At 52.1% G+C, this 26,397-nt stretch overlaps 1 protein-coding gene across 2 annotated transcripts in view; it reads left to right on the forward strand.

The window, feature by feature from the left end:
• Positions 1-26,125, forward strand: part of Tesc (tescalcin) — a 32,919-nt gene extending 6,794 nt beyond the window's left edge. Inside the window, exons 2-9 of one of the 2 annotated variants that reach the window (XR_015046995.1) lie at positions 10,960-11,029; positions 17,925-18,005; positions 19,179-19,318; positions 20,729-20,790; positions 20,889-20,996; positions 21,786-21,855; positions 23,754-23,801; positions 25,857-26,125. Coding sequence is in view for 1 of the 2 variants with exons in the window: in XM_021163487.3 (XP_021019146.1) it covers positions 10,960-11,029; positions 17,925-18,005; positions 19,179-19,318; positions 20,729-20,790; positions 20,889-20,996; positions 23,754-23,801; positions 25,857-25,934 (587 nt within the window). In the remaining variant the exon portion in view is untranslated. The remainder of the gene's footprint in view (positions 1-10,959; positions 11,030-17,924; positions 18,006-19,178; positions 19,319-20,728; positions 20,791-20,888; positions 20,997-21,785; positions 21,856-23,753; positions 23,802-25,856) is intronic. The other variant, XM_021163487.3, reaches the window with a different exon arrangement.
• The last annotated feature ends 272 nt before the right edge of the window (positions 26,126-26,397 follow it).

Here is a 26,397-nt window from a genome sequence, read left to right on the forward strand (position 1 = left end):
AACACCCTCACCTCTTATCTTTGGCATACCAAAAGTTTTACTTCTGAAGCCTGCAAGCTCGATAATTATCCTTTTGGGCAAACATTTATTCTTGCAAAAACTATTCCTTGTGGATTTATTTTTCTTATTTAACACAGTTTCCCTTAAATTTCCCAGCAAGGGTCTGTGAATTATAAACTGAACTCTCTTCTGCTGGTGTCTACGAATGAACATTGGGCTGGGTATAAAATTTTAGCTTGCTGGATGATCCCCTGCTCCCAGAGTTCTGTTCTGTTTTGGATTACTGTTGATAAATGAGGTTTTGTCTAATGGGTTTTTATTGTTGTTGTTGAAACTTATTTTCCCTCTGTTTTAAAATTTTGTGTCAGTGTTTTTTTTTTTTTTTATATGATCGTGCCTGGGAATGGATTATGCTGTTCCTTTCTAAAAAGGATTCATGTCTTCTATCACAAAAGTTATTGCTTCCCTGTGAGTGATTTTACCTCTCAGTGGTTCCTGTTACAAATATGTTGGACCTTCTTGCTGTTTTCTGAACACCTCTTGACCTTTCTTTCATGTTTTCTTCATTGCTCTGAGCCACACCCAGCATCATTTCCTCAGGCTTGCCTTTCAAATCACTAATTTTCTCTCCAGCTAAGTTGCAACCTTTACTCATTGTGCTGGCTGGTTTTATATCAACTTGATACAAACCAGAGTCCTCCAAGAGATCCTGCAGGAAGACATTTTCTTAATTAGTGATTGACGTTGGAGGACCCCGCCCATTGTGGGTGGAGCCTGGTCTGGTAGTCTTGCTGTAAGAAAACAGGCTGAGCAAGCCATGAGAAACAAGTCAGTAAGCAGCTTCCTCCGTGGTCTCTGCTTCAGCTCCTGCCTCCAGGTTCCTGCCCTGTTTGAATGCCTGGCGATGAACAGTGATGTAAGCCAAATAAGCCCTTTCCTCTCCACATTGCTTTCTTTGGCCAGGGTGTCTCATCGCAGCAGTAGAAACCCCTAAGATGCCAGCTAAAGTTTTAAAATTCTAATTGCGTACAAATTGCTTACAGGCTCATGCTGTAGAGTTCAAATATCCTGCTTTGATCTGTGTGGTTTGGCCTGATCTGATCGTGAGAGTTCAACTCCTGCCGGAGGCTGTCCCTCCCTCTCACAGGGCTCCTGTGTGTCCTGAGCCATGACAATGATTTCCAGGGTGCTCTGCACCTTTTGTGTTAAGTATCCCAGGGCTCTGCCAGTGTGGGGCTGAGGTGGGGAGGCTTAGTGGAAAACTTCCCCCTTCATTCTTCTCCCAGCAGAGGTGGGACCTCCTTCACTCTCCAAGAGGGCAGAAACCTTGTCCTCTGACCCCCTGGACAGGAATGGCTATCTTTTTCACTTCAGTGTTCTGTGGGGCCCTTAAGCTTACCCAGACCCAAGGCCAGGTGGGTCCCCCATTATTGTCATCAGCGCTGTGGCCATTTTAACACTGTCTGGCAACTTCAGCTCATCACCCCATGGGATCTCAGTCCCTGGTTGCTTCTGGCAAATGGTTGTGACCTCCTCCCTCCCCGGGACAGGGTCTTGTCCGGCACCCCATCTGTCCTCCTACTGGAGATCCTCCTGCCTCTGCCTCCTAAATGCTGGATTTACAGGTGTGTTCACCTAGGCCCTCCCTGTTCAGGGAAAGCTCTGCCTTCTGAGCTTAGCAGGTTATTGAGGTGGCTGCTGGGTTTCTCCAGCGGCCACGTGTTTAGAGTGCCAGGTGGAGCCCGTGCTAGCTCTCAGAAGCCCGGCCAGGTTCTCTGATTTCATTCTGGTTGCGGTTGCTCGTGAGGTTAAGTTCCTGCCTCTTGATTCAGCCTCAGATATGTTGGCTGCGAAGAGCTGTCGCCTGGATGCTGCTGCATCACGCCCACTTTCTGAAATGTCTGCTTGGATGGAGCTGGCCCCGCCCTTCTGAACGGCTCCACTGTGATGCTGAAATGGAACGTGCCCCCCACTCCCACCCCCAGCACACAGCAGGAATGAAGCAACCCTACCTGTGGTGTCCAGAGCTGTGTGACCCTCGGGGAGCCACACTGCCTCTCTGATCCTGTCTCAACAGCCAAGTGGGTGTGCTGCTTGCACTGTTAGAGCTGGGCTGTCGCCTGCCCAGCCCTGGCTCAGCTCCCGCTGGAGGCAGTCTGTCACTCTCTTTATTCCGGCTATAAGGCGAATGTAAAGTGCAGAGTAAAGATGGAGGAAGACGGTGCGCCCCAACTGTGGCGCTCAGAGCTGCGCGCTCCCACTCTTAGGGCTCCCTGTATTGCTCAGCACGCAGGATGTGTGGCGGGGCAAAGGCAATCCACCCGTCATGTTTACCCCACCCACCCCCAAGGATGTGTTCTGTACAGAAACAGCCCACAGTGTCCCCAGCAGGACCCTTGGTGCCCCGGGTGACAGTAGATGATGTGTCAGAGATGGGCTGGACCATCTCTGCCCCGGGACCGCCTTTTGCACCGGCCTTAAGTCTGTGTGAAGAGGGTCCGAGGGTCTGTGCTCCAGGTTGGATTTGAAAAAAAAAAAAAAAAAACCAACAACAAAAACACTTCAAAGAGGCCAGGTGCATCCTGGGTAGATTGCAAAGTCGATGGCAGCAGGGTGAGTGGGTATCAGGGCTGTAGCTGCCAAGGCAGCAGGTGGAGGAGGGGTGCTCACGAGAGAGGGCAGCTGGCCCAGGATCCCCTGCGAGGAGGCTCCCGGAAGCCCAGCCTCTCTCCCTCCCTCCCTAGCCCCAATTAGTCACTGCTGTGTCTGGAGCCCCAGGTGGCCTCCCTGTGGAGCTCAGAGCCAGCCGAAAAGCCCTGAAGATTGGGGTTGCCTAGGGCATGCAGCAAGCCAGTCATAGTCAGGCTAACGGCTGTGGTTTCTCCATCCAGCTAAGTAGTCACTGATTTTGTTGTTGTTGTTTATTTGTCTTTTCAATTGAAGCCAAAGTTCATGTGACATAAAATTGACCATTTTAGGACAGGGAAGTGGCCCAGTCGGTAAAGTGCCACCTGTGAGTGCGAGGATCTGAGCTCACTCCCTGGTACTTTATTCCCAGCACTGGGAATGCAGAGTCGGGAGGAGCCCTGGGGCTCGGGTGGCCAATCTGCCAGCAGGCTGAATCTGTGAACGCAGGTGCCCCGAGGGACCCTGGCTCAAAAACCAAGCTTGAGAGTGGCAAAGGAAAACACCAGATGTTGACCTCACCCCTTCCACAGGCCCCCACGTAAAACACAAGCATACACACATAAACACACATGTACACACATACACACACACATATACTCATACACACACATATATTCATACACACACATACACACATACACTCACATACACACACATAACATAAACACATGTACACACATGCACACACACATACACTCACACACACATATACACACATACATACTCACATAACACACACTTCTACACACACTTGTACACACACAGAGATACACATACATACACATACACTCACTAACACACATGTACACACTTGTGCACACATATATACGCAATACACACATAAACACACATACACTCATAACACACATACACACTTGTACACACACACATATACATGCAATACACACATAAGCAGACACACATACACGTATAATACACACATATACACATACACACATCGACACACATACTCACATACACTTACACAAATAAACACACATACACACAATATGCACACAAGCACACACATACACACTCACCATTTTAACTACTGTGGAGTGAACGACTCGGTTGGGTTCAATGCATTTAGAGTTCTAAACCACCATCTCTGTTTCCAGAACATTCCATCACCCCCAATTAAACCCTGTACCCACCCATTATCCATTTTTACCCTCTCTTCCTGGACCTTGCCCAGCAAGAGTCCTGTTCCATTCCCGTGGAGTCACCTGGTATGTCCCTTGACATATAGACTTGTGGACCAGGTGGCTTTGGTGCTGGCTATGACGTTGTCAACAGCCTGTGTGCCAGTGAGGGTCCCCACAGCCTCTCTTGATTGGGAACAAGGTTTCGCCCCATGTACTTCTTCTCCTTTCATACAGTCGTCCACAGGCGACTTGGCTGTTGCCACCTTGGAGAGCTGTGAATAGTGTTTGTGACGGAGATGGCTCAGATGGCTCGTCACCATGGGAGCCACTTCCCAGGAGGTGGGAAGTGTTATTGTTTTCTCAGAGGAGGTGGCTGCTGCAGTAGGTCTGTGCCTGCTTAAGGAGGGGTACAAAGCCACCTCTCCCTGCTGCTGGCCCGGCCCGGGCTGATCTCTGTATACATGGCGAGTCCTCTGTCTGGAGAGTCCTGGCGGGGTCTGTGGGATGCTAAGCCACAGAGCTCTGGTACCCTCAGAGTCCCCAGGTCCTACTTGGTTGTGCCAAGCATCTGTATTCAGGTGTAGTGGCTGCTGGGCACAGCAGGGGGTAGGGAAGCTTGGGGAGCCCCCAAGGAGAGCAGGGTTAGGTCCCTCTGGCCCACTTGCCTCTCGATGTCCAGGCCCTTTGCTTCTCTTCAGGCCGGCTGCATCTGCTGGCTCCCCCAATTCCTGGCCCTCTCTGGCTCTATACTCCATCTTGCTAGGAGGCCTGTTCCCTGAAGGTGAAGACTCTAAAACGCATCCTAATGGATGAAGTCAGCCAAACTCCCCGCCCCCCCCCACGCCCCTGCCATCTCCCCCAGCGGCCCCACCCCACCACTTGCTTCGTGTCTCAGGCTGCAGGGATCCCCATCAGACATACCCTCCACCCCACCCCCATGGCTGGAAACACCTCTCCCATCACTCTTGTCAGAGAAATGTGAAGTGCAGAATTCACATGGCCTCCTAAGGCCTCTCCTCATGACGCTATGTGGGTTACATGTTGACTTGGTAGTACTTTAGACAACGTGAACCAAAGAAAATATAATCCATGGCTGGAGAGATGGCTCAGTGGTTAAGAGCACTGATTGCTCTTCCAGAGGTCCTGAGTTCAATTCCCAGCAACCACAATTGACTCACAACCATCTGTAATGGGATCTGATGCCCTCTTCTGGTATGCCTGAAGACAGATATAGTGTACTCATATAAAATAAATAAATAAATCTAAAACTATCTTTAAAAAAAAAAGAAAATATAATCCTAAATTAATTTCACCTGGTCGTGGGTCAAGTATTATTACAAACACCAGGAAGCACAATTTACCACTTATCAGAAGCAGGGACATGGTGGCCATACCTTTGAAGCCAGCACTCCAGAGGCAGAGGCAGGCAGATCTCTGTGAGTTTGAGGCCAGCCTGGTCTACAGAGTGAGTTACATAGTGAGACCCTGTGTAGAGGAATTTTAATTCAGCAACATGGCTGTTCTGGCAAGAGATCACACCCAAAGACCACCTAGGTCTGTGTGATCTGTCTGGAATACAGACTTGCCCTTTATTTAATCCCTTAGAATTAGAATACAGACACACCTTTAACCCCTCTGACTGGAATACAGATAAACCCTTAGCACACACCTTTAATCCCAAACAATGAAGGTAATGTTAGTTTAGAGAAGGAAGCAGCCATGTTTGAAAGTGGTGTCTAACTGAGAGGCAGACAAAGTGATGGGTCAGAGAAAGATTTGACAGAATGAGTCAGATAGGATACGCCCAACTCTCAGGAGAACAGCACAGGAAAGAGAGGCTACTGAAAACCTGCAGCAGGACAGAAGGGAGGGAGGGAAGGAGTAAATTGGGGGGAATATAAGGCAGTTTTACGGGGATAGTTTTATAGAGACAGGTTGTAGATTGTGATGGTTTGTATATGCTTAGTTTAGGGAGTGGACTTTAAGACCCCCATCCTAGCTGCCTGGAAGTCAGTCTTCTGCTAGCAGCCTTCAGATGAAGATGTAAAACTCTCAGCTCCTCCTGCACCGTGTCTGCCTGGATGTTGCTATGCCCCCACCTTGATGATAATGGACTGAACCTCTGAACCTGTAAGCCAGCCCCAATTAAATGTTGTGCTTATAAGAGTTGCCTTGGAGCCGGGCATGGTGGCACATGCCTTTAATCCCAGCACCCGGGAGGCAGAGGCAGGCAGATTTCTGAGTTCGAGGCCAGCCTGGTGTACAGAGTGAGTTCCAGGACCAGCCAGGGCTACACAGAGAAACCCTGTCTCGAAAAACCAAAAAAAAAAAAAAAAAAAAGAGTTGCCTTGGTCATGGTGTCTGTGCACAACAATGAAAACCCTAACTAAGACATAGGTGAAGACAGAATGAGCCAGAGAGTGAGGAGGAGCCAGAAGATTAGAACAGATTGCCAGAGTTAGTTTGAGGCCAAGCAGAGCAATTCAGTGAGAAGCTGTGGGGGTGGGGGTGGGGTAGGTTGAATCAGTCAGCTTGGAGAGGAGTTTTGAGCCAGATCAGTTGAGTTTAAAGAGCCAGCCAGAGCTCAGAACTAGAAAGGGTGAGCTTATTTAGCAGGAAGTCTCCGAGATGATGATTACATCTGGTGAATAAAAGTTGCTTTTACAACCCTGTCTCAAACAGTACAGGATGAAGAGCGGGGACTATGGGTCAGTTGGTAGAGCAGTTCTCTTAGCATTCATGAGACCCTTAGTTCAACCCCCAGCACAGCATAAACCGGGCTTAGCAGCTCATGCCTGCATGCCTGTAATTTCTTTCTTTCTTTCTTTCTTTCTTTCTTTCTTTCTTTCTTTCTTTCTTTCTTTTTTTTTTTTTTTTTTTTTTTTTGATTTTTCAAAACAGGGTTTCTCTGTGTAGCCCTGGCTGTCCTGGAACTCACTCTGTAGACCAGGCTGGCCTCGAACTCAGAAATCCACCTGCCTCTGCCTCTGCCTCTGCCTCCTGAGTGCTGGGATTAAAGGCGTGCGCCACCACACCCGGCTCATGCCCATAATTTCTGATCTCAGGTATAGATCGGGGTTCTAGGTTATCTTTGGCTATATAAGTGAGTTGGAGGCTTGCCTGGGCTTCATGAGAGTCTGTCTTGGAGAGAGAGAGTGGGAGAGTAGGAGAGAGGGAAAGGGGAAGGAAGCATGTCCTTTATAAGACCACGTGTGCCTGGACCTTGGCACTGGGCCAAGGATGACTTATTAATATTTTTGTGAGCGTCTGCTGTCCCATATGCCAAGTGCCATTTGCCAGGAAATGTTGTTATGGCTGCTGCCTACGCACTGTACGGAGAGAAACTGGGAAACACAGGGAGCTAAAGACAAGTCTCAAGTCCCAGTGCGGCGAGCTCTGTCTCACTTTTTTTTTTTTTTTTTTTTTTTTTTTTTCTGGGCGCTTACACGCATTATCTTGGCTAGTTGGATCGTCCCCTTGACACGCTGGGAACATTAAATGTTGACTCTCGATACTTCAATATAGTTTTCCAAGGGCTGGAGATGTCTCTCGGTTTGTACAGTGCTCGCTGAGGCCCTGGGCTCCATCCCCAGCAACACATAAGCCATGTGTGGCAATGCATGCTTGTAGTCCACATAGAGAGTTCAAGGCCAGCCTGGGACACATAAGATTCTGTCTCAAGTATGTTTCTCAAGGCTACGTAGTATTCTAAATCAAGGATGACCGAGGATGTCTGTGGTTTCCTGGGACTTGGCGCTTTCTCCATGGTATGGTTATTACTAGCTTTTGTTAGTGGCCGGGCAAGCTTCTGTGGCTAGCTCTGTATACTCATCCTCGTTCCTTGGGTTTGTTCTGGTTGTGGTACAGATGTCACACAAGACAAGATAAGCCTGAGTTGCTAGTAATTGTGGTGTAACCCAGTTCTGCACTTTCAGTATGAGAGTGCTCAAGAAATGGCTGAAGACGCAGCTGAGGCAGGGGGATTGTAGCCATGGGCTTTTCAACCCATGCCCCATTTCTCAAAATAACGACTCAGATTTTTTATTATTATTTTTATTTTAATTAATAATTAATTAATTAAATATAATAATAAAATATAATAAAATATTTTTATTTTAATTATATGTAAGTATACTGTAGCTGTCTTCAGACACTTTAGAAGAGGGAGTCAGATCTTGTTACAGATGGTTGTGGTTGCTGGGATTTGAACTTGGGACCTTTAGAAGAGCAGTCAGTGCTCTTGACCACTGAGCCATCTCTCCAGCCTGACTTTGAGACTTTTTATTTATGAATAAACGCCTAAGCTGTAATTGTGGGCTAGTTCCCTGACTCGCTCCTAACTTAATTATCCTGTTTATTCTGCTCTGCAAGTGCCAGAATAAACCAGTATGTGGCTGGTTACCTCTCCTCAGTTTCATGCGTCTGTCTCCTCGGAGCTGGGGTAAATGTGTTCCTGGGCCTGACTCTATCCCAGAGTTCCTTTCTCCCTAAGGGAACTCCCACCTCCTATTTCCCACTTCAGCTGATAGGCCATCAGCTTTTTATTGACAGGTGAAGCATCCATACACAAGAGATTCTCTCTATAGAGGATTGCATGGACACAGTTCAGGGCACCCAGCACAGCAACCCACCACCAGGTGAAAGACATAGCAACTACAGATTTGGTGCAGAAAGACATTTTGAAAACAGTCCCAGGTCAGAAGCACTTCTGCTTCTTCCCAAGGGTTTGGGCTAGAAGGGTTGCAGGGATGCTGGGATGCAGCAGAGAGAGAGAGAGAGAGAGAGAGAGAGAGAGAGAGAGAGAGAGAGAGAGAGAGAGAGAGAGAGAGAGAGAGAGAGAGAGTCCATACATTTATTTCTTACTTTATTCTTATTTTCGGGTCCCCAGGGGAGTTCTGAAGTTGGCGGATTAAGTCTTTTAGTGAATCGTGGGGTTCATGAAGTACACAGAGCACCGGATTCCCGCCCCGGCTCCTAATAAATTTGGATATGGTGGCACACACCTGTAATCCCCGTTCTCAGGAAGTGGAGGGGGTGATTAGGAATTCGACCTTATCTCTTGTTACATAGTAAGTTTAAGGCTAGCCTGGGAGACAAGTGTGTCACCCTTAAGCATGAAGCTCTACACTCATCTAAGGAGACCCCTGAGTCATTCGTGTCCACATTAAGATAGAGAATATTCTCTGCCCACAACGCCCCTCACACTCAATCACAGTCCTGACTCCTAACACTGTAAGCTAGGGTTTCCGGAGTATGGGTTTTGCCCTGGTAGAACCGTGAATCCACGCCCTTTCATGCCTGGTCCCTTTGGTTCCGTGCTACATATGGTGCCTGGTTTCATTACCAAATACAATGGCATCCGTTGGCTGCATCAACCTTTTGTACTTCAGCTGTTCGGCTGTGGCTGGGCATATGGGTGGCTTACAGTTTGGGACACATCACACAGAGCAGTCACAAGCATCCTGGGGTCCATTCTCCTCTCTGTTAGGTGCTCACTGACCTTGGGACCCTGGTTAGCTCGCTTGCTGTCTTGCTGGTGATGTACACGGCTGTGTTTGTCTCCAGAAAGGTGGATATTGTCCTGAGTATTACTTAGCCTTTCCGATCATTCGTGACTGCATGTACGGCGTGGGGAGGCATCCCTGCCTGCCTGAGCTGTGTGGGACAGATGAACTAATGCTGGAGTGGTGCCCAGCCCAGATTGGCAGACTTCTGTGAGTCTTCCCTGGTGAGCAGCAGCTGCTATGGATGCTTGAGAACTCTGAGTGATGGATTTTTGAGTAGACCGAGGCTGGAGCCTGAGGTGGAGGGAGGGGAGACGCCATACTGGAAGGACCTTTAGGTCTCAGGTATCTGCCACTTCCTCCCACCTCCCACCCCCAAGACAGGGTTTCTCTGTGTAGCCCTGGCTGTCCTGAAACTCACTCTGTAGACCAGGCTGGTCTCGAACTCAGAAATCTGCCTGCCTCTGCCTCCCAAGTGCTGGGATTAAAGGCGTGCACCACCACTGCCCGGCTTCTGCCACTTCAAGAACAGCAGTCCTCAGACTGTGGGTTGAACCAACCTTTGCTAGGTATCACCCGAGACCACCGGAAAACACAAATATTTATATTGTGATTTATAATAGCGAAATTACAGTTACGATGTAGCAATGACAATAGATAATCTTGTGGTTGGGGAATCCCCACAACATGAGGAACTGTATTAAAGGGTCTCAGCGTTAGGAACGTTGAGGACCGATGCTCTAGAATAAGAGATGGGGGCAGGGAGAGGCAGGGCGGGGGATGAAGTGATTGCAGGTGTGTGTGGCAGGCCTCAAGTCCAGTCACTGGCCTGAGCTGGATGTGGTCCCTAGGAGGACTTGATGGCCCTGAGCATCAAGCATCTGGGGTACTTAGGTGATGTCCCACTTGTGTGTGTGTGTGTGTGCTCGGGTCTCAGGTATCTGCCACTTCCCCCCACCTCCCACCCCCAAGACAGGGTTTCTCTGTGTAGCACTAGCACTGGCTCGCTAGTGCTGTGGTCTTCAGCCTTTGAGAGACTGGTAAAGCTAGACCAGAGGGACCACCGACCTATGTGGGAGAGGATGATGGGGGTGGGGTGGGTGAGGTGGGCAAGCAAGCAGGTCTAAGTTCCTCTTTTATGGGTGGTAGAAGGACCTGGGGGAGTGGCTGGTCCCTCGCTCACCATCAGGAGCTATCACTTAGAATGGCTGCCATCTTGCTAAGGGTGGTCCTGGAGCTGTCCCCGCAGGCAGAAAGCGATGTCCCTCAGTCACAAGAAAGATGGTGGTGGGCTGGTGAGATGGCTCAGTGGGTAAGAGCACCCGACTGCTCTTCCAAAGGTCCAGAGTTCAAATCCCAGCAACCACATGGTGGCTCACAACCATCCTTAACGAGATCTGGCGCCCTCTTCTGGAGTGTCTGAAGACAGCTACAGTGTACTTACATATAATAAATAAATCTTTAAAAAAAAAAAAAAAAGAAAGATGGTGGTGGCCAAGTTGGGGGGGGGGTTGTCACAAGAACACTCACTGCAGGCTTCAAGTTCAATGTCAATGATATTCTCTCTCTCTCTCTCTCTCTCTCAATTCCTTCTTTCTTCCATTTCCCCTCCCGCTTCTTAGTCTCCTCGGACCAGATAGAGCAGCTGCACCGGAGGTTCAAGCAGCTAAGCGGGGACCAGCCCACCATTCGGTAAGATGCGCAGCCAGCTTTGGGCTTCGAGTTACTTTCTTCTGTCTGTTATCGCTTACCCTGGGTTCATGTGGCTCTGGGCTGGCTCCAAGGCGTGTCCCAGTTTCTAAAGCAAACCTGTTGTTTGAATTCTCCTGGGTTGCTGTAAGACAAGATGTGGAGGGAAGAAGGGCAATATCTGGTTCTACAGGAACAGGCACTCGCAGGGGAAGCCACCCAGGCCTGCTCAACCTCTTTATGTCATGTGTGATCTGGATTTGTCCTGAAGTTCCCCCAATGCTGAGCGCCTGCTGGAGCCTCCCTGATACTGGGAGTCTGAGGGTCTACTGATAGAGCTGTGTGTGGGACGCTGGCATTGCCCTGATGGGTCTATCTCTAGACTTTACTTCCTCTGGGTCATTCCAGCCTTGGACAAGATGAGGCTGTCAACAAAGAGGGGATCCACCTCCTGTTAGGGAAGTAGACAGTTTTCTTCTCTGGCGTCTCATGTTTGATTTTTTTTGGTACTTGAGTTAAACATGGCTGCATACATGCTAGGCAGGCACCTTACCTCAGTCTACAGCCTCAGCTCCTTTTTTCCCTTTGATGTACCACACTAAGTTGCCCAGGCTGGCCTTGGGCTCACTCTATAGCCCAGGCTGGCCTTGGGCTCACTTGTCATCACCCTCCCCACTGAGCAGCTTGAATGGCTTATGGGAGCAACCCAGACCCTACCTACAAAGTGGAAAGACTTCTGTTGCAAACTTTCTAGCCGATAGTGTTGTCCTCAAATACACACGGGGTGTCAAGGTGACATCATTGTAACACGGATATAAGCCTTGCACCGGCTGCAGGGAAGCTTCCTTCTTCATAGACAGGTTTTGTTCTGACCTTTGAGGGAACCACGCACGCACACATGCACGTTTCCTTGCCTCCCACACAAAGGCACACTGTCAGCTAGAGCATCAACCGGAAGGTACCCACGGTTTCATGGTTCCGTAGCCTCTAGCCTCAATCTGCCGCAGACACTATCAAAGATGGGATTGAGCTGTGCAGGGCAGCTGTCCTACTCTTTATGCCCAAAGGAAGAGCCTGGTCACCTCTGGAAGCTGCCTGGCTCTCTTGGGCGCAGGTGCCCCATACCGAGCCAGTCACTGTGGCCAGCAGCTAGAAACCAACTTGTTTGCTTTACCCAGCACTGTGAAGGCATAGGCTCTGGAGTCAGACCCAGTCTTTTCTGGCTCTGGTCAGATTCTATCTCTTCAGACTTGAGGTGCAAGCGGGAAAAACCTGAGAGACAAATTTCATGAAGCCCAAGCTGTTGGCTGCGTGGCTTTGGGCCAGTATCCACCCCACCCCCTTCCTTGGAGTCGGCCTTCTGAGTAAAGCAGGCTGTTTCTTTGGGCTTGGGTCTGAGCATGAAGCCACAGATGCGTACAGTTGGTCCCTAGGTACTTGTCAAACGGGCTGGGTTATTGTGCCCTGCTTGAGATAGGAAGCAGAGGCTGGTGATTGTGCTTGGAGTGTGGAGGAGTCCTGAGTCCCAAGGGGAAGGGGATGCCTGAGAGGTCCCTTCTCCACAGAGGTGAGTTTTGGATGAGAGGAAAGGGGGACGGTTAAATGGGAAGGTGTGGGTGGATGTTGAGGAGCCCCCACCCCATGCTGCCTCTTAGCAAGCATGGTTAACTATGGTTGGTGGTCTCACCCCACGCGTGTGCTTACACAGCTGGTGTCCAGGGCCTCTCCAAGAAGGCTATAGCATTGTCTTAGTTAGGGCTTTAATGCTGTGAACAGACTCCATGACCAAGGCAACTCTTATAACGATGACATTTAATTGGGGCTGGCTTATAGATTCAGAGGTTCAGTCCATTATCATCAAGGCGGGAGCATGGCAGCATCCAGGCAGGCATGGTGCAGGAGGAGCTGAGAGTTCTACATCTTCATCTGAAGGCTGCTAGCAGAAGACTGACTTCCAGGCAGCTAGGATGAGGGTCTTAAAGCCCACAGTGACACACCCACTCCCACAGGGCCACACCCACCCCAACAGGCCACACCTTCTAATAGTGTCACTCCTTGGGCCGAGCATGTACAAACCATCACAGCATCTAGGCCAACCCATGTGTATCATGAGCAGGGTGACTAAGTTGGGTTCCCTGGCGCTGTAGTGGGGACAGTAGCCTCAGGCTGTGTTGTCAGGGGAGAGAGGTGCTCACTCCCCAACTTCCCTAGAGGAAGTTGTGACTTGAAATGCTTCCTGTGTGTGCCTCACCAGGGCCTCAGCCCAAATGTTACAGCACACTGCCGCTGCAGGGCCACTTGGTGTCCCAAGGTGCGCCTTCCACCCTCCCAGATGCTCCTTGGTCATGGTGAATGGGGCCTGCCCTTCTGTTGACTTCCTCACCCCACCCCCACCCCCAGAGCTGCCTCGTGCTGTCTGTCTATCTCACTTGCTTCTGGTCCATCAGAAAGTGCTCAATTCTACCCAGAGTCTGGGGTTGCTGTCCTGTCCTCCTGTCCCTCTGTCCGCACCACTCAGCCATCACCCTCGTGTTCTCCAGACCTGTGTGCAGCCTGTCTGGGAAGACATTTGCCTTTCCCTAAAGAGTCCCAAAGAGAGCCTCAGTTTCCCTAGCATGGAAAACACCCAACACTGGGTGCTGGGCAGACTTGGCAGAGCTGTGCATGTGAAGAGGAAAACCCACCACCTCTCAGGATGGGGTAGCCCTCAGAAACCAGAGAGTCAGGAGATGTGACACAGGGCTGTTAAGTTCTGCTCTGAGGCCTGGCTAAGTGACCTTGGCAGCTGAGCTGAGCCTCAGAAGCTGCCGGAAACTAGCCCATAGCTCTGTGCTTGCAGAAGACACCAGCCCAGCCCTCGGTGGGTTTCTTGGTTTTGTGTGTCCTTTGTGAGCTGAATGCTTGGTCCCTCTTTGTGAGTCCCCAGCAGGGTTCAGGGTAAAGCTGGGCAGGAGTGGGTGCCCATTGAGCCCTAATTCTCTCCAAAGCCAAAAGGTACAACCTGGAGAAAGAGAGGGGGGCTCCCTGGTGCTTCTGCTAGCCAGTGTGTGACTGCAACTTACTGGCTAGACCTCTCTGGGCTCCATTCTTTTGTCTATGAAAGTGGGCCGGCCCATCACTGCCATCATTTGTGGGTGTGAGCCTCACAGCATGTGGCCTGGCATGGGGAGGACACTTCAGAACTTGGGGGAGATGGCTTAAACACCCCCCACCGCAGGCTTCAAGCTGCCCTGGAGGAGGCTGTAAGGTGGGTGTTCTTGGGGCTTTCCAGTGGCCCTTCTTGCTGGCCACTAGGGCGGCAGCACTGGGCTGATAGTAAGTGGGTCAGCTTGGTCCCAAGGGTAATAATGATCTGCTAACAGCCATGGCCCCAGGGGTAGAGCGGAGCTGCTCCCGTGGCTGTACCACCCAGAGCTGAGCCCTAGCACCAAAGTTCAGCAAGGATCTGGTGGGCACAAGACCCTGAGGTTGCTCTACTTGGCCTGGCCCAGCAGTGGCCTTGAGACTTGCCTTCTCTTTGTCAGAGTAGGGGGGCAGCAGAAGTCAGAGGTCTCTGGGTATCAGATGGCCAGACCTTCCTCTTGTGAGTGGCAGCTTCCAGACTGAGGGCAATGCCACTCTTAGTGGGTAGCCTCCTCCCCTCCCCTCCCCCTCCCTTTTTTGGGGCTTCCAGCAAGTGCCCTGAACTGAGCTACATCCCCAGCCTCTTTTCTACTTGTGAGACAAGGGCTTGCTAAACTATGTAGGCTGGCCTTGAACTTATAATCCTCCTGCCTCCGTTCCCTAAGTACCTGGGATAACAGGTGCTACCAGTCTTGGCTAGGGGGCAATTTCTTATTCCTTCTGCCTTTCTTGTCTCTAAAAAAACGAGCTAAGTGCCTGGCCAATGGGTGTTGTCATGGGGGCGGGTTCTTCCTCCTTGAGAGGGCTGCACTGTCAGCCATCACTAATGTCATTAGTCTGTTCACTGCTACACTGCCTTGGCGTCCCTGTTCCCATCCGTTCCAGTGTCCTGGGTATTCCCACAGTCCCTGTCTTTCAAGTGGGACATCTGAAGCTGGGGGCAGGGACACACGCGCGCGCGCACACACACACACACACAGGCACACACCATGTGCTGCAGTGGGCAGAGCCTGCACCAGCAGCCACAGACTCTACTTCACCTATCTCACAGGCCAGGAGACGGAGCCTCACGGAAGAAGGAAGGCGCCTGAGGCGAGGGGCTGGGTAGCATAGTAGACTGGAGGTCAAGGAGAGTAGAGAGGGAGGTGCCAGCCATGTGAGCATGGCTTTGCCCTGCCTGGGTTCCAGTGTGGTTTGCCACAGCTGGGTGAGCCTGGGCAGGTGACTGGCCCTCCATGTCACATTTACTTCAGGGATCACAGGAGCCCCATCAGACTTCCCTAGGTTGAGGTACCTACTGCAGGCCTCAGAGTTCACACAGCCACTGTGACTGTCATCTGAGCAGTGACTAGGAAAGGGGAGGGCCTCTGCTGATCTGATGGTGTCCTTGGTAACCTTGGCTCCGTCAGGTCAGTCTAGGGTTTTGGTTTCTCTTGCTTCTTCCTGTGGCTGTCATACCGACTAGCAACTGTGTGGAGGTGGGGCACAGTCCTGTGTGTCTGGTCCTGAGGCTCCCTGGGTCCCCTTAGTTATCAGTTGTAAGGGCTGTTGGCCAGTATCCTGTGGTGTGGAAACTCCCTCTATGGAAATGATGGCGCCATGCATCTTGTTTTAAGAAAACCAGAGGTGGGGGGGGGTAGTTTTTAGTAGTTTTGGGGAGAGATTACACCTGAGAATGAACCAAAGGTACACTGCCACTTTAAGCATCCCAGAAAGAAACACTCTCCTGTCACCCACCCGCATCACCCTGGAAACCAGACTCCATGTGTGTGCACTTCATCCAGAGCGTGATGTTCTTGATGCTCAGTGGCAGAGTGCATCCTTGTCTAGTTAGGGTCTCATCAGACACAGTCAGACACAGTCTGTGCAGGCCCAGAATGGCCTTGAACTCCTGCCTCAGCCTCCTCATCTCTAGGACCGCAGGCATACACCACTGCCATGGTGCTGTTGGATTTGATTTTGTTTATTTTATTATTATTTGCTTTGTTTTTTTGAGACAGGGTTTCTCTGTGTAGCCCTGGCTGTCCTGGAACTCATTTTGTAGACCAGGCTGGCCTTGAACTCAGAAATTCGCCTGCCTCTGCCTCCCGAGTGCTGGGATTAAAGGCGTGTGCCACCACGCCCGGCTGGATTCCTTTTTTAAAAAGTGTTACTGTGTGTTTGCATAACTTTGTGGAGTTGGTTCTCTCCTTCCACATTTATGTGGCTTTTGGGAATTGAACTCTGGTCTCCAGGCTTAAACAGCAAGTGTCTTCACCCTCTCAGCCATCTTAGCAGCAGCCCCCAACTCCATTCCTTCTGCATCTACCCTGTCCCAAAGCTAGCTAGCTAGTTTTCTCTTCTCTTCTCTTCTCTTCTCTTCTCTTCTCTTCTCTTCTCTTCTCTTCTCTTCTCTTCTCTTCTCTTCTCTTCTCTTCTCTTCATTCATTCTTTCTTTGTCATATGGTGGCACCTACCACACGGGGACACCTGTCCTAATTGTGTCCTAAACTGGGCCCTGGTGAATGCAGAAGGTGGCTTTGCCCAGTCACCAGCTCCCATCTGGCTAGCTGCCACCAGTCCAGCCATGAGGGAGGGGCAGGAAACAACCCAGGGGTATTAAGAACAGGAGAGATCCGGTCACCTGGCTCTGCTCCTGCCTGGAGCCTGAGGCCCCTCTCCTGTGAGGTAAAGCCAGGGCAGGATAAGGGACTGTTTGTGGATCCTCCCAAGTCAAACAGCCTCTGCTCCTGCTGCGTTTGGTCTAGTCCGGTGTCACATCCCTTCCCCTAATGTCCTCCTTTAAAAAAAAAATCAGCCAACCCCACCCCTCCTGAGCATTCATGCTTGTCTCCTGGAGTACTGGGCTATGCCCTAGGTTTCTCAGAAGGTCATTGCTATAAACAGGCACAGGCAGCCTGAATGGAGGCATTGCCCCTCCTGTGAGGACAGGCACCCGAGACTGTGTCTGCATCCCTGCTGAGGTCCATAGCTGCTGCAGGAATGAATGCCTTTGCTGAATTAAAGCTCACATACTTTACAACTCAGTCGTAAAAATGCACAGCAGTGTCAGTGTCTCTGCAGAGCAGGTATCCAGAATATTTGTCACCCAAGAGATGCTTGTCCCCTTACGTGTCTTCTGGCTCCCCCAACCCTGGGCTACCCCTCTCTTTCTCTCTGCCTCAGTGTCTCAGCCTGTTCTGGATACATCATTTAAATGGAAACATGTGACCTTTCTCTGCCAATGCCTATCCAACAGTGTCAATTTTCAGGTTCATCCTCCTGCAGTGTGTATCGTGTCCAGTTCTTTTCCTGGCTGCATAATATTCCCCTGGGTGGACAGTCCGAAGTTCAGCTATCAGTTTATCTGGTAGCAAGCATTGTTGGCCCTTCTGCAAATCTTAGGAGACTTGCTCCTGGGGAGACTGCCCATGTGTGCTTCGTGCGTCTCTTAGGCACATGCTGGGAGGTCCCAGGTCATAAGATACTCAGACAGTCCATCTGGCCTGTATCCTCCTGCTGGGAGCCCAGTGCAGCCACTGCAGGGCTCCTCCTCCCCCCACCCCTGACTCTGCAGATCTTGTCTCTGCAGCCTGAGTGTGATTGTACCACCCACCTCTCAAGTTCCTCCAAGTGTCAGGCTCCCTCAATCCTCCCACTGGTACCCAGTCTGTAGGCAGAGGCCTGAGGGGGAGGGGGAGGCTGTCAGGGATGAAGTGACACCTCACTGCCTGTGTCCGATGGCACTGAAGACTGTTCTCTTGTGACTTTCTCTCCGGTGTGTCCTGGAATACAGCAAGGAGAACTTCAACAATGTCCCTGACCTGGAGCTCAACCCTATCCGATCCAAAATCGTCCGTGCCTTCTTTGACAACAGGTGTGCTTCCTCTTGTGGGCAGGCCAAGGTGGCCTCTGTCTTCTGTCATCAAACGCAGGGAATGGGTGGGGGCAGACAGTCCTGGATGGCTTTTGGACGGCTCTCCTGGGTTCCATCCACTTTTCTGTGAGTCACCGCTGCCTGTGTGACAGACGACTCCCAACCGAGCAGAGATTTTGGGTTTTCTTCACATTTGCACACGTGTACGTGTCCGTGTGTATGTAGGTACACATGTATGTTTATGTGTTTGTGAATGCCAGAGGATAACCTTAGCTGGCCTATCTCAGGTGGTTGTCTTTGTTTTGAGACAGGCCCGCTCACTGGCCTAGAGCTTGCCAATTTAGCTAGGCTGGCTGGCTGAGGGAGCTCTGGGGAATCCTCCTGCCTCAACCCCCCCAGAACTGAGATTATAGGCACAGGACTCACCCACATTCCAGTCCTTATGCTTGCTGGACAAGCATGTCACCTGCTGAGCTAGCTCCTGGCCCCACTTTTACACTTTTTAAAGAAGATTTATTTATTGTTATATGTAAGTGCACTGTAGCTGTCTTCAGACACATCAGAAGAGGATGTCAGATCTCATTACGGATGGTTGTGAGCCACCATGTGGTTGTCGGGATTTGAACTCAGGACCTTCGGAAGAGCAGACAGTGCTCTTAACCGCTGAGTCATCTCTCCAGCCCCCAATTTTTTACATTTTTATCCTTGATTCTGGAATGGAACCCAGGGCCTCGGGTGTGCTAGGCAGGCATTCTCCGTCTTTGATCCGCCCCTAGCCCCAAACTCCGCACTGACTTCTTATGGCTTCTGTGGACCGGGAAGTTCAGTCTCTCCTCTCACCTGTGGCCAAGGCTAAGGACCGAGGTACCATTCCAGCCCCAGCTGGTGGGGCTCTAGAGCTCTGCTTGGATGATGAGGGCTGTGCCCTCTGAACTGATGGGTCTGTCCTGGATATTACTGGGAAGTAACTAAGCTAGGCTGGAGCCTAGTTGGAAGAGCAGGAACACTGTGGGGTGAGGGTGAAGGACTGTGGGAGACAGCTCAGACAGCTTCTTGGGCACATGAGGCCAGAGGGCCATGTTGTCATGAGATTGTGTGTGTGTGTCTGTCTGTCTGTCTGTCTGTGTATGTCTGTGTAGTACTGAGGTCTTCCTTCCCCCTGCTGCCCCCTAGGAACCTGCGAAAGGGACCCAGCGGTCTGGCCGATGAGATCAACTTTGAGGACTTCCTGACTATCATGTCCTACTTCCGGCCCATCGACACCACCCTGGGCGAGGAACAGGTGGAGCTGTCTCGAAAGGAGAAGCTGAAATGTACGTGCCGAGTCCCAGGTTTGCCAGATGTGGGGATCCCCAACAGCAGGAGGCTAGGCCATCTATCTGTAGGAGGGAGGGAGACAGCCAGGGGACATAGCCTGTGTCCTTACACCATCAGCCCCTCGATAGCAGTGTTAGGGTGGCCTCTCTGAAGTTGCACCTTGGTGGCAGCCTCAGAAAAAGCCCAGCAGCTTCTGGCCTTTTGGGACAGGAGGGGTGGGAAGGATGAAGATATGGGGTGTGAGGTGATGTAGTTTAAAGACCTGGGTTTCCCTTGACACCTTACACTCAGCCATGTGACCTTGAACTCAAGCACAGTGTACTGACTCTGAACATGGTGGCTGTGGGGCCGAGGACTCTTGCAGACAGAACCTTGCATCCAGGGCTGGTGAACCCCCTGAGTCAGGGTCCCACACCTGCTCCCCCATGATGTTCTGGGAGCACAGTCTCCAGCAGCCTTCTTCTGAGGCTCCATCTTAGGTTGTCAGCTCTAGGGAACAGTTAGTGGCCATCTTGGCTGGACGGCAGCACGGAGTCCAAGCAGTGGTCACAGTCGCGTCTCCTTTTACCCCTGTGGTCTTCTCCTGACCTTCCTGACGTCCCTCCCCACCCCCTCAGGATCTGAGTGCTTGGCTATGTTTAGCTCTGGGGTGTATGCTGATGAGAACAACCGTCCTGAGTGTCCCCTGGGCCTCCTGGGTCACTGTTTAGGACATACCCAAGCTCCCAGTGTTCGTTTGCTCTGAGGGCTCCAGTGAGAATCACGAAATCAGAGGATAACAACAGGTCTGAACCAGTTCAGGGCTGCTGTCTTAGCACTTAAGGTCCTTGACAGACCATCTGTGAAGTGGGCTGTGGCCGTCCTGATCTCACAGGGTCAGCTAGAACATCGTGACCAGGAAATACTTTGCATGGATCTGGGCACTTGGTTCCTGATAAATGCCAGAGCAGAGTGCTGGGGTGGTGTGGAGTGGCTGCTGGGAACTTCATCTTTGTGGGCAACCCTGAGAGAGGCAGCCAGGCCTTGCTAAGTCCCCTGCTGCCCTCAGGATCTACCCAGGTCTGGCCAGTAATTAGAATGTGGGCATTGTGACTCAAGGCCTGCTTTTTTTGGGGCAGGGGTGTTTCAAGACAGAGTTTCTCTGTGAAGCCCTGGCTGTCCTGGAACTCACTCTATAGACCAGGCTGGCCTTGAACTCAGAAATCCACCTGCCTCTGCCTCCTGAGTGCTGGGATTAAAGGCGTGTGCCACCACCTGAGAAGCTCATGAGCTATTCAGTCCTGTCACACGTGTCTGAAGTATCTTTAGCTTGGTACAGCTTCAGAGTGGGTGTCTCTGGGAGAAAGGGACCCAGGTCCCGCTCCTGGCTTGGCCTAACTGGTATCTACGTGCTCTCTTGCCTGCAGTTCTGTTTCATATGTATGATTCGGACAGTGACGGCCGCATCACCCTGGAAGAGTATAGAAATGTAAAGTATGCTCTCTTGGCCCTGCCTGGGGCTCCTGGCGTCTCCCCCTTCTCGGACTGTGGAGTCCCAAGGTCACCAAGTGTCTGCCCCACTGGCAGGTGGTGGAGGAGCTGCTCTCTGGAAACCCTCACATTGAGAAGGAGTCGGCTCGGTCCATTGCAGATGGGGCCATGATGGAGGCGGCCAGCGTGTGCGTGGGGCAGATGGTGAGAGCCCCTTGGGGTGGCTGGTGGGAAGGGTGGCCAGCAGGAGTTCACCAGCAGACACATCCCATTCTGCAGCTCCACATGATGCCTTTCCTGTGGCAGGAGTCTGTGCTGCTCGAAGGTCTCAGTGGCAGGAGCCAGGTGCCCCGCTCGATGCTCTAAAACAGAGCCTGGTGGGGTGCGGAGGTCAGAACAACGCAGTGCAGGTCTGGAGATCTATGCGATTCGGGAAGCAGAGATTAAGCCCTAAGGAGTGCCACTGTGGCCTTGCTTAACCCCTGTCCTTTACCCCCACTTTACTGTGTTCAAGGGCAGCACCAAACACAGTACCCCCACGTGCACTGCGTCCTCACTGAGTGAAGTGGAGGTGGTCTCAAACCTGGACACTGGGGGCCAGCACCTTTCGTTTGTGAAGACCACTGGTGCTGGGTGGGGTGGGAGGGCAGCCAAGGGACTGATGGGGAGGGGCTGCAGAATCTTGGCTTGGCAACATGTGTACACCATCTCTTGGCTTCAGCCTCGTTCTACTGCTGGGGGAAACTGAGGCCCGACTCTGAAGATTTCTCGGGGGCTTGTGGTCTTTCCTGGGTGGGGTCTCTCTTGCAGGGTGGGGTTGTAGCCCAGCAGCCCCCCTGGAGACAGACGACTAGGGTGGGTAGATAGCCAGCTCCAGGGACGGGGCTTCCAGCAAAGCTCTGGTCTCCTAGCACCTACCTGGCTTGTATCTATCTGTGCTTTTCTCTCAGAGAGGCAACTGGTCCTGTTTTTGTTTTGTTTTGTTTATTAAAGCCACACAGTGCGTGTGAACTGCCTTAGGGCCCTGACCTGGTGGAGGACGGAGCTCCCCTTGTTAACCGTGGTGAGCCAAACACCCATTTGGCTTAATTACACTTTCCTTCGCTAAGTGGCTCCCAGCCTGCTTCGCTTTCAACTGGTGACTTTTCTTAATTTGCTGTAGTGAAACTGTTGGCAGCTGGTGCCTGCTGATTTATACCAAATCTGCTCTGCCTCAGAGCTGGTGGCATCCCCAGTGCAGATCCCTGGTGCTGCTGTAGGGACAGGGCCACCAGGGATCCCAGCGTGTGTGTCTATCTGTGGAGCACACACTGCGTATTAGCCAGATCAATACAAACCCCCACTCCTGCCAGGGCTGGGCTGTGGGTCAGGGAAGCCACTGGCTTCCTATGTTGGTTAATGCGCCTGACCACGCCACTCACCAGAGAGCCACCCACCTTCTCTCCTTTGATGCTGTTCCAAAGCCACTTATTGACTTGGGCGGTGACTCTCTAAGTACCATTTTTAAGTCCTGTCTGTGCAGGGGGATCTTGGCGGGTGAGGGTGGGGCTGCTGGGTTAGGTCTGGTCCTAGGCTCCCTGACTCCCGGCCTCCTGTCCTTGCCAGCACCACCCTCCTCTTCTACTCCTCACAGCGGGTCCTGAGTCTATAATTAGCTCCCCTCACCCAGCCTGGGAGCCTGATGCTCTGGAGAGGGAGAGATGGAGGAAAAACCCTGGGGACAGGGCAGGCCCAGGCCAGTGGAAAACTGGGGGGTTTTTACGAAATGTTTTAAGAAACAAACATTAAAGGGGCATTGATGCTTGTCCCCAAGAGCAACCGGAAGGGGGTTTTGTAAGGTCACCCCCCTCTCCATGCCCAGTCTAGGTCTTGCCTTGTGGAACCACCCTTGGGATCTTTTTCTACAGCGCCAGTGGACACATACGTGTGTCTTTGCTGTTCTGTTGTATTGGGTCACTTGCATTTGAGGGGTTGGAGGCTGTCTGGGTTTTGAACCCAGTGCCTAGTGCATGCTAAGTTCAGACTGTACCACCGAGGTCTAACCTGACTCCAGTCGCAGTCACACTGACTGGCCTTGATTGGACATGGCCTTCTTTCCCCTTGGCGGAGACGTGTGTCCAATGGGCGGGTGGCACTTCTACAAGCACGCTAGGGAACTGTACACACTTGCTCTTTTCGGGTCTCCTATATCTTGGCTGTGTGGACATCTCAGAGCCTTTCCACACAGAGAAGAGGCTAGTCCCTTGATAGCCATGAAGGGTAGAATCCTGGAGAAGGACTCTGGGGCAGTGCAGGAGACCCTCTGAGTACCCAGCAGGGACCTTTGGGGTCCTGCAGTGCTGGTCACTGTCACAGCAAGCTGCTGGGTGAACTGTTTTCCTAGACTCATTCAGCAGTGTGTGTGCGCGCGAAGCCCTGCTATTGTCCCCTCTGTCCCTATGGTAGGAAGGATACAGCTGGAGACTTGCTTGGTCAAGCATTCTAGGCCCCTGGCTGAAGCCACACTCTGTTCCCTGGTTATCATGGTGACTCATGGGCACAAGGGTGGCCACAAACGGCCCTCCATGCCCTTCCCTTTACCCTAGCGGGCTGGGAGCATAGATTAGCCCAGAATAGTAGTGTTATCAGTACAGGGAGCTGAGGCAGGACCCAGGCTGGCAGGATGGATCTTGGTGGCTAGAGTTCAAGAGACAGGGTGACGTGGGCTGTATTGGGAAGGAAGGTCCATGCCTGGAGGTTTCCCACTCTTTCTTCCCCTGACTGTCCTGGGGGAGTTTGGTAAGATAAAACCCGTGCCTCTGTTGGGGTTCTACGAGAAACTGGCCTTGGCTAGAAGCAAATGATCCTGCTTTTCCAACTCTACCTTCAAAATGTGCCCTGGGTGTTGGGCGGAAGTGGCCTATCTCAGAAGAATCTGGGAGACTCTCTGGCCACTCACTCTAACTACAGTCTTGTCCCCAGGAACCAGACCAGGTGTATGAGGGGATCACCTTTGAGGACTTCCTGAAGGTGGGTGCCAGAGGGGGAAAGATGGGGGGCTCTGGGCCACCACGAGGACCTTGTGGAGCTGTGGCTGTTGGCAGATCCCAACTGCCCCACCAGGGCTGTTCTATAGGAGGGCCTTGCAAGCCACATTGACTGACTTGCTTGGCTTTGTGGAAAGGATGGTGTTGCGTGTGGTCTGTGACATAAGTGGCACGCAGGCAGATGGGAGACGTGAATTTCTCTCCTTCTTGGGACACTGGCAACTCTTCCCTGGGAAGCAGTTGCTTTTTCACAGCAGCGATTCTGGAATATTCTGAAAACTTCCTGCACAGGAATAAACACCAGTGTTCTTCTGCAAATGGACTGGAACAGGTGGCGTGTTGCTGAGTTCTGCCCCTCCCTAGAGCATCCTGCCAGGAGTCATGAGTGGTCACCCACTTGCCTGCCACCTCACCCCCCTGTAATGGCAGCCAATCTGGTGGACAGCCATTATTGTCACACACACTCTAGGGGTGGGAGTTAAGACTGGCTCCTGGCTGCTGCAATGACCAAGGTATCCGGAAGCAGGAAGAAGAAAATGTCAAAGTCATGTCTCTGAGGCCTTCTGGGGATGGAGGTCAGGACCTAGGAAGACCTATGACCCTCCCAGGCTAGCTTCTCAGCATGCAGGCCTCGCCAAGGCCTGTGCATGGAGGGAGCCCGGGGCCTCCAGGGTTCATTTTGCAGAGCCTCTGCCCACCAGTGGGATGCCGACTGCGGAGAGGCAGGGACCACAGGCCCAGCCTCTCAGGGAAGGAGGCAGAGGTCAGCTGCTGCCCCTGTCTCCTGACAGAGGCTCACACCCCAGGGTGCACAGGGTGTGTGGAGGGGGAAGCCAGGAGCTGTTAGTGTATGGATCTGCTCAGGAGTGACTGGGACCTGTTCATCTAGGAAGGCAACGCAGGATGCCAGGAGCATCGAGAGGAGGCACAGTTGCCTTGAGTGTGTCCTGGTTGCACACAGGTGGTGTTTGTCTAGGAGGCTGGGGCAGGGGCATCTTGAATTCAAAGCCAGCCTGGGCTAGAGTAAGACTCTTGTGACAAACCAGCCCTGTTGCTATTCCCAGGGCTCTTCAGAAGCTAGCTCCCTATTTTGTCCCTTCTGGTGCCCCCTAGTGTGTGTGCCCTCTCCCACAACTTGACTGAATTCATCATGGAGTCCAGGATCTTTCTCAGAGAACATCTCAAACTCACAATAGCTGGGGCTGCTCTTTGTGAAGTGGAACGGTTTCCGTGTCCCCACAGGACCAGGGCAGAGGACAGTGGGAAGCCTAGCTCCAAGCCCTTCCTCACCTTGGGAAGCTCAGGGGGGTCATCTCTGTAGATGCTGAGTGACAGCCTGGCAGTGTGACACCCTCTGTCCTTGCTCCTATCCTGACTCCCTACTCGAAACCCCTGACTTGCTCATGGCCAAGGAACTGGAGAGAGGGTGGCCTTGGGAGGGACAAGGGCTTGTCTTGTAGGCCAATGGCTTCATGACCTGAATGTCCATGCCCTAACTGGCCAGGATTGATAGTCCACAGCAGTATCACTCTACCTGAGCATAAGTTTGAAGCCAGTGACCTCTTATTCCACCAGGGCTATGGTGACCGAGCTGGCAGGTCATTAAATGATGGCTGTCTAGTGACGCCTGCCACGTAACAGCCCCTATGCATCTACACGGGGCTCGGCTGACCCAGTCTGAGTCTGGGAAGTGGGCAGTGTGGTAAAGCAATCCTGGAATTGGGCTGGTTCTTGAGAGGCAATCGGGGTGGGTGGGGGAGTGAGATCATGGCGCCCAGTGAGCCTTCGCTTGGATTCAGGACTTCATCCTAACTCCACGGTGACCATCTCGGTGGAGAGCCCGAAGGTCAGAGCCAGAGTGACCTGCGGATGCATGGACTCCTTCCTCACTCGGCTCAGCCTTGGAACCCATCCTGCTTCTTATGAGCCAACAGCAGCTCTGTCTTAGTGGCGGGGCGGTGGGCAGGCGGAGGACCTGGCTCAGGCAGGCGTCTGGCAGTGGCGGGGACGCCTGCTGATGCCACTCCCTCCATTCCAGATCTGGCAGGGCATCGACATCGAGACCAAGATGCACATCCGCTTCCTCAACATGGAGACCATTGCCCTCTGCCACTGACCTGCTGCCTGCTGCCCGTGCAAGGGAAGGGGTGGCTGGAAGCTGGGGGTGGTGGAGGACAGATGTTCAGCCCTATACCTGGGCTTCTGTGACAATCAGTAACCCTTCTTCAGTTATCCTCCTCATGGGGTGTGGTGTGTGGGACTCCGATGTTTTTATCTCTAACGGTGACAATAAAGGTTTCCTAATGAGTCTGGCATCCCCATCTGTCCCTCACATCCCTTAAAGGAACCTGGTCTTGGGTGACATGAGACTGACTCTGAGGAGCAGACAGACTGGTGAGGCCCTCTGTCCTGTCTGCTGGCCCTTGTATACCACCTGTTTTCCTTCTTGAAGGACTGGGCATCTACCTGTGGTCCCCACCTTGGGGGAAGCCAGGAAGAGTGTCTGGGCAGGCTTCCAGAAGACCTGGCGTGTAGGTAATGGGGGGTTTTCTTAGCACCATCACTGCTGGCTGGCTGCT

This window comes from Mus caroli, unplaced genomic scaffold (assembly GCF_978045245.1).
Source record: "Mus caroli unplaced genomic scaffold, Mus_caroli_1 scaffold_4, whole genome shotgun sequence".
NCBI classification, from domain to species: domain Eukaryota; kingdom Metazoa; phylum Chordata; class Mammalia; order Rodentia; family Muridae; genus Mus; species Mus caroli.